Consider the following 8215-nt stretch of genomic DNA (forward strand, 5'->3'; position numbering starts at 1 on the left):
GATCTGATGCTCTCTTCTGGTGTGTCTGAAGACAGCTACAGTATACTTAGATAAATAAATAAATCTTTTAAAAAATAAATAAAAAATAAAAGGATAAGAGACATCCTTCAGTCATGGCCAAGCATTCCCCCCTTGACCATATTCTATCTAGTTTTTTACTATGAACTGTAACTATGAAGGGAACGAGAAATGGCTTAGGTCTGAGAACATTAAAGGAATGTGTGACAAGCCTGGGGCAAATGCTGAAGATGCATGCAATACATACTTGGTAACAGTATTCAGATTTCCAGTATACAGTCAGGCTTGTTCCCAACAGTTCATTGTGGATAAGCAGCAAAGCCTGATCCATCTTCAGCTCCACGTTCCTTTTTTCATCGAAATCTGAGAAGGATCAGAAAGAAAAAGTTACAAAACCAGAACAGCCGAAGGCCCTGAAGAGTGCCAGAGACCGAGGATGGCTGCAGACTTTCACTCTACAGCACCTACACTCTGGAGCACGTGGGGTCTCCAGGACAATGCCCCATATGTGCAGATGTTGCCTGTGCAAGGGCAAATGCATGTGCCCTTTTGCACAGATGGCTCAACTACACCTGAGGAATTCTATCAGCATCATCCACTTCCCGTGTGTGTGAGGACTCCGTGAGGCAGTAACGGTCACTGAGCTGAGCAGTCCTCACATAATAGGGATGTCTAAGCTAGGTTATTTTCTGTTTTGCAGAAGAACAAAGCTCACAGTGGTTTTTTTTGCCCGTGCCCATAGCTCTTCAATGGACTCACTGAGAGTCTGTGATTCCCTCGTCTAGACTTCACCACGTCAGTGTTTAGCTCAGCTCCAGAGGCTTGTTAGAAATGCAGATTGCAGCTCTGTCTCTGCAAGGAGGGCACCAAGATACATCAAAGGCTGCTGCTCTTTCAGAGGACGCTAGTTCAACGCCCAGCACCCACATGAAACTCACAACCATCTATAACTGCAGTTCCAGGAGAGCTTGCATCCTCCTCTGGCCTCCACAGGCACCAGGCATGCACATGGTGTGGAGGCACACATGCAGGCAAACCCCCACACGCATAAAGTAAAATGAGGAGACACAAGATGCGGATGTGTATGGAAACTCTGACAGGCAAGACCATCATCCTCGAAGTCCAACCCCGTGGAATATCAAGACCAAGATCCAACCATGGTGCCCAACCTGACCACCGGCACTTAATACACAATAAACAGCAGCGGAGCATGACCGCACACTCTAGAACTACATGATCTAGAAACAGTCTATCCCACACCTACAGCTCTTCCAGAAGCACAACTATGACCAGATCATCTGCCCCCCGCCCCCAGTGCTAAGCTTACCCGCACTTACCAGTTGTATGCTGTAGCCACAACAGCAACCTCCAACCCAAGGCCACGCAAAGCCAAGAGCAGATGCCAGGCCCAACAGTGCAACAAATCCCACTTACACTGACTGGAAGAAAAATATGAATACAGACTGCAGCCCTTCCGAGTCATGTGCAGGTGGGCGAGACTCCTGGGCCATTCTGCCTTGTAAAAGTTTGAGATCTCTTGCATCCCACCATTCTGGTGGGAGATTATGAATCTCCTCACTTTAATGGCACATTTCAAAGGGGTATGACATATACGACAAGACTGAAGGGCACAAAGACTCCTTGCTCCAGCATTCAATCAAGAGGTACTTACTTGATGACATTATTAAGGTGGCACAAAGATAGCACTCACTTAGTGACTGAGGTGTCTCCTCTCACCACATAGACTCCAGGGACTGAACTCAAGCAGTCAGGCTTGACAACACATTTATAATACACACATGTGCGCGCGCACGCACACACACACACACACACCATTCAAGAATAAACTTCTGGGGCTGGAGAGATAGCTCAATGGTTAAGAACACTGACTGCTCTTCTGGAGGTCCTGAGTTCAATTCCCAGCAACCACATGGTGGCTCACCACCATCTATAATGGAATCTGATGCTCTCTTCTGGTGTGTCTGAAGACAGTGTACTCCTATACATAAAATAAATAAATAAATCTTAAAAAAATATGCCTAAAAAAAAAAAAACTTCTGTGAGTAAAGTTTTCGCCCAAAATAGCCTTTTAAAAATGTTAATGCCATCTCAAAAGTACTATGACATTCCAGTCCTTTTCAGTGGGGCTGGTGTATGACACCTGTGGAGATCATATACTTTGTAGCTGGTAACGATGACTTTCTTACTGTGTGCCACATCCCAACAGTCTTATACAATAGATTAGCCTTTTTTTTTTCCTCCAGTGGGGGCTTCTCTGCATTCCAGTGATTGGCCTTGAACTGTTGGGTTCAAAGTATCCTCCTGCCTCAGGCACCACTGTGTGACCTAGAGAGATAAACCAATTTGCTTTAGGTCATGACCTAGGGAGGCAGGTCTAAGTGGAGTTCAGTCAGTGGCAGCAGTTAATCCCTGGGTTACCACACTCCAGAAAGGAATCCTATCTGCTCTATGCCTCTGGCTCTCCATCAGCCTTTGGATTTCACCCCCACTTTTCAGCAGGATAAACAGAAAGCAACACTTTGAACATGGCCTCCTAACACTTAGCATGGCCATTTTCCTATCCTGTGAATTTTGGAATACTCGTTTAACTGCTTTCCAAAACCCAGTTATCTTTAGCTTTTTTAAATTTTTTGTTTGTTTTATCTGTCATAATTTTCTTTTTCAGTTCTTCTGTTCAATTTTTGTTTGTTTGTTTGTTTGTTTGTTTTTCGAGACAGCTGTCCTGGAACTCACTTTGTAGACCAGGCTGCCCTCGAACTCAGAAATCCGCCTGCCTCTGCCTCTGCCTCCCAAGTGCTGGGATTAAAGGCCTGAGCCACCACCGCCCGGCTTCTGTTCAATTTTTTAAAACTTGTTTAGGTGCCTGGTCTGCATGTATGTATGAATACCACCATGAGTGCCTGGTACTCAAAGCAGCCAGAAGGTGGCATCAGAACCCCTAGAACTTGAGTCTTGAGTGGTTGTGCCCTGCCTGCCATGGGTGCTGGGAATTAAACCCGGGTGGTATCAAAGGGCAGCCAGTACTCTTAACCCGGAGCCATCTCTCCAGGTCATGGTTCATTCTTGATGGTCTTCCTTTTCCAGTGAGAGCAACTCCCTGTGCAAAGCTCTCCTCCCGGTACAATAGCACCCCCTCCTGGACAGAATGGCTGGGTGTCTGCTTTAGTCTTTAGTAGCATGTTTTACGCTTAGATTTCCCATGTGAGTTTTAGACTTGGCATGGTTATTATCTTATCCGGGAGCGTGTGAAGTCCCTCAGGCCTAGCTGAACATCTGAATTGCCCGAAAAGTTTCAAAAAAGAGCAGCAGAGAAAAGTTCAAACACCCTGGCTAGACCCCCAACTCAGCAGGAGTTTCTTTAAACTTCTCCTCCCAAGGACCGGTTGTCACTGCAAATTGAAACTCACACCTTTCTTTGTGCTTTTTGCATTATTTCATTTTTTTTTTTCCTTTTAAAGTTTGGAAGCTGGAGGGGTGTTCCACACAGGCACCACATTCCAATTCCGATACAGAAAAGGGTGGGTGAATGGATGGATGGATGGATGGATGGATGGATGGATGGATGGATGGATGGATGGGAAAAAGGCAAGTGACACACCTTGCCCGGTGACAGGCCCTATTCCAAACAATCCATAAAGGTAAGGGGAGGGGGGTGGGGGGAGAAGGGAGTGTCACTTGCCTCAGTCCTCGACCCAAACTATCCTCTCGACAAGAGTTTGTGAAACGGAGTCGCAGGACCCTGTCGAGGGAAGTCCCAGAAATCCTATTTTTTCACCCTTTTCCCCTGGTGAATTGGGAGACGGACGGAGCACCCAGCCCAAGGCCCTGCAACTGAACCTGGGAAGCCAGATCCGGGTCGCAGCTCCCGCGACGCCGGTACTGCGGCCCGCCCAGCGTGGCCCTTGGCGCCGCGCTCCAGTCCAGCGCCCCGTGGGGAGGGGAGTCCCGGGCAGGCCCACGCACGGTCCCCGCTGTCCCGAGCCCGTGCGGCCGCTCACCTGGCTCGGCGCCACGGCCGGGGGCCAGCAGCGTGGCGCTCAGCACCGACCCGGCCAGCAGCAGCGCTGCCAGCGCCGGGCCCGCGCCCATGCCGCCCGCAGCTTCTCTCCGGGAGCCGCGCTCTGTCCCCGCAGCCGAGCCGCGCTCCTCCACCCGGCGCCTGCGCGAGCTCGACCCGCCCGTCATCACCCGCTCCGGTGGCGTCACCGCTACTGTCCCGCAGGGGAGGGCGGGGAGAGGGCGGGGCCGCCCCCTCCTAGGCACGCCCCCTGGAAGTTTCCTAAGCCCCGCCCAACCGGGAAAGTGTGTGTCCTGCCGTGTCCACCCTAGAGGGCAGCCGGGCTGTTTTTAACCCTTTGCAGTGTTTCCGTCCCGTCGGGAGAAAAACGCAAAAGAGTGGTCTTTGCGTCCCCAGTCATCCACTCCCTCACCATTCCTTGAACGGTCTAAATTCTTGCATTCCAGCTTTTCAATGTACAGATAGGTGTTACTACCCTTCTAGGAGAGTCAGTAGTAAATAAGACTGAGAGCTTCCCCCTTGCATGCACAAACTCTGGGCGCTCACTACCTTGAGTGAATAATACAGCCCTTTAAAGGTTCCCTGTTTCTGGCCTGGAACAGGTTGCGGCCAGTCTGTGGAAGTTAAAGGTGTCCAGGGATGAGGACTGCAGAACCGTACTGCTGTCTGTATTTCGGGAGAAACCATCACACGCGAAAGAGCACGGGCATGACGTTCGTAATAAAATTGTAATTGCAAAATCGTGTGGGCAATCTGAATGACTGTCAATGAGATAGCATCAGGCCGTGCAGCAGTGGCAAAGAACAGACCTTCCCACTTCCACGTGTGAGAGTCTTACCCAACACTGTGAAGGGAAACAATTTGCACTTAGCTTTGTAATAATGTTTATTTGCTTTCTTAGATGGAATTATTTACAAATTCAACTATGCAAAAGAAATATACATGCAACCTTATTAAAAGAATTGCATTTTTGTGTTACTAAACACAACAGTGGTCAAAATTATAACATATAGAATGGATCCCAAGATTTAATGGAAAAAAGAAAAAAATACCCTGTGCTGAAAAGTTTCACACTTCAGCTGAATCCAGTACGGAACATGTTTCTTAATATTTCTTTATAATAGACCCTCAGACTTTAACACAATGAATGCCTTAGTGAAAGAATCATTCAGGTTCTATAATCAGCATATAAAAATGTGACACCCATGAAAACTAAAATAAAGGCCGGGCAGTGGTGGCACACGCCTTTAGTCCCAACACTTGGGAGGCAGAGACAGGCAGATTTCTGAGTTGGAGGCCAGCCTGGTCTACAGAGTGAGTTCCAGGACAGCCAGGGCTATACAGAGAAACCCTGTCTGGAAAAAACAGAACAAAACAAAACAAAACAATACAACCCCCCCCCCCCACACACACACACACAAAAGAACCTAAAATAAAGGTCTGGGAAAGTCTCTAAAAGTTTAACCTTGTTTTTTTGGCTTCTGGCTAACTGTTCTTGTGAACTGAAGTACGGCAAGCCAGGATATGGTTCTGTGCTTAAGGCTTCTGGCCAGCTAAGAAGGACTTCTATTCGCTTAAACCATGTCCGAGTAGTCTTCTCTGGTGGACACCCCCACAATATGTGTTAGAGATATATTCTGGGTCACAAAGAAAGAGGCCATCACTGCACCTGAAGTGTCTGGACAAGGCAGAGCACTTAACTCTGGATCAAGGGTGTGCTGTTTATCATACTCAAACACAGCAAGATAGAAATGAATCTGGATTTTACTGTAACTCAGAAAGTGGCTGGAGCCTGACTTCACAATCTTACCTGGTTAGCTAGTCTGAAAAGAATTGGCTCGCAGGAAATGAAGGAGTAAGAGGGACAGCACTGCTGTATTAAGGGAAAAAAAAAAAGAGTCACTGCTCCAGGCCATTAAATTCCTAAAATACAGTGGGCCTTTATGTAAACAAAGGGTTTACTGGGTAGATGAGGACTAAAACATTTTCATAAAAGTCTTACAAGGTAGGGGAGATTAAAAATATTTTAAGAATCCCTTGTCCTAACTATGCTTTATATTGATAGAAAAGATTCATATTTGATATTTCTTACACATGGAAAGAGAAACGCTATATTCAAGCAATAGTGAGGAGGGAGAGAACAGAATGTCAAGCCAGTGTCTTGGCGGGCTCCAAGTGGCAGCGTCGTTGGTAGGCCGGGTAGCAAAGAGGTCTAGGGGTACGCCCTGCATCATTTTAACATGCTTTATTTGAACTACTTGGTAATTCTAGAGTCCCAATACAAAGACAGCGTGATTGACGCCTGCTGGAAGATCAAGGTGCCAAGCATTTGACGGACGCTGAGCAAGCTGCGGAGGCTTTCCAAGACACCGCACTCGCCAGAGACTCCTTGGGAACATCAACTAGGAGGAGGAGGAAGGTTGTAATTGATCCACAACTTTAACCTGAATGTCAGTGACTGGTGCTAAGTGGCAAGGATTTGATGGGCCCCAAACTCTGGGCTGCTCCAGGTCACGGGTGAGTTAGCTGTGAGTATCTCTGGTGTTGCCCCAGACACGTGAAAGGCTTCTCTCTCTCTCTCTCTCTCTCTCTCTCTCTCTCTCTCTCTCTCTCTCTCTCTCTCTCTCTCTCTCTCTCTCTCTCTCTCTCTCTCTCTCTCTCTCTCTCTCTCTAAGACAGAATTTCTCTGTGTAGCCCTGGCTGTCCTGGAATTCACTCTGTACACCAGGCTGGCCTCGAACTCAGAAATCCACCTGAAGAAAGGCTTCTCTTAAGTGGATTTCTCTTACTCACTTTCAATAGTGTGGGCTGAACTGGTTTAAAAAAGAAAGAGATCTGGAGAGATGGCTCAGCGGGTAAGAGCACTGACTGTTCTTCCAAAGGTCCTGAGTTCAAATCCCAGCAACCACATGGTGGCTTACAACCACCCGTAACAAATCTGACACCCTCTTCTGGAGTGTCTGAAGACAGCTACAGTGTACTTACATATAATAAATAAATAAATCTTTAAAAGAGAAAGAAAGAGAGAGAGAGAGAGAGAGAGGCTGTGTAGATCAGCCAGCCCAGAGTTGTGGCTCTCTCCCACTGAAGAAGCAACTGAGCCTTTCAAGAGTGACCAAAGTAAAAACGGACAGAGATGCTAAGACAGAACAGAGGGTTGCTTTAAAAGGATAAAAAGTTTTAAGGAACCAGAGAAGAAAGTCTGCAGGCCCTGGATGCCAGCAAAGTCCTAGAAAGCACTGAAGTTTCAGGGCCAAGAGTTCCAGTTCCCAAACTGAGAGCTCTCATGCTCCCCTCTGGAGGGGTTCTGGTTATGAGTGCTGTACCTGAGGATTATTATCTCAGGGGGTGGGGGTGGGGGAGAAGACTATGGCTGCCTCCTGCTGCTTCTTGATGCTGCCAAATGCTGGGGAAAATGAAAAGTGAGGTGGCAGCAGCCCTTGCCAAGCTCCCCTTGCATAGCCACAAACTCTGCCCAGACAGAGCGGAAGAGCTCTCCGCTTCTAGTGTCAAAGGAACTGAAGGGAAGTGAGTCACACAGCAGAGCTCAGGAGGTGGTTCCCAGTGAGGGACCCTAGGAAGGTGTCACTGCTCACAAGTGCGGCCAGAGGATCACTGCAAATCTACACTTACTGAAGTCAGGCACTCAAACATTTAATAAAAAAAAAAAAAAAGAGTAAAATGTTAGAAAGAAAAATACAAATTGCTAAGGCACCTTTGCAAATCCATGGAATTTGTGATTACTATCTTCATATAGTAGGAATTGTTAGATGTCTTCAATAAAACTTACGGAGAACAAAATAGATATCAGAGGAAAATCAAAATTGATCTTAGAGAACTTGTAATTGTGTTAAAGCATATGCACACTGAATTAGTGTTTCATTGCTGTGGAGAGACCCGGTGACCACAGCAACTCTTAATAAAGGAAAACGTTTAATTGAGGCTGGCTTATGGTTCAGAGGTTTAGTTCATTATGGACATGGTGGGAAGCTTGGTGACATGCAGGCAGACACGGTGCTTGACAGGGAGCTGAGCACCCTACATTGTGATCTGCAGGCAGCAGGGAGAGGCTGTGTGCTCCAGCATAGGAGACCTTACAGCTCCCACAGTGACACACCCCCTCCAACAAGGCCACACCCCCTCCAACAAGGCCACACC

The 8215-nt window shown here is 47.4% G+C and overlaps 1 protein-coding gene across 4 annotated transcripts in view; it reads right to left on the reverse strand.

The window, feature by feature from the left end:
- Window positions 1-4235, reverse strand: part of Hgsnat (heparan-alpha-glucosaminide N-acetyltransferase) — a 33344-nt gene extending 29109 nt beyond the window's left edge. For 3 of the 4 annotated variants that reach the window (XM_031339404.1, XM_031339406.1, XM_031339407.1), the window contains exons 1-2: window positions 4038-4235; window positions 266-381 (exon numbers count right to left, since the gene is read on the reverse strand). In XM_031339404.1, coding sequence (XP_031195264.1) covers window positions 266-381; window positions 4038-4224 — 303 coding nt within the window. In that variant the 5' untranslated portion in view covers window positions 4225-4235. Of the gene's footprint in view, window positions 1-265; window positions 382-1355; window positions 1811-4037 lie in introns of those variants that run through there. The other variant, XM_031339405.1, reaches the window with a different exon arrangement.
- Between the last annotated feature and the right edge of the window lie 3980 nt (window positions 4236-8215).

Source organism: Mastomys coucha, unplaced genomic scaffold, assembly GCF_008632895.1.
Source record: "Mastomys coucha isolate ucsf_1 unplaced genomic scaffold, UCSF_Mcou_1 pScaffold22, whole genome shotgun sequence".
In the NCBI taxonomy this organism is placed as follows: Eukaryota; Metazoa; Chordata; class Mammalia; order Rodentia; family Muridae; genus Mastomys; species Mastomys coucha.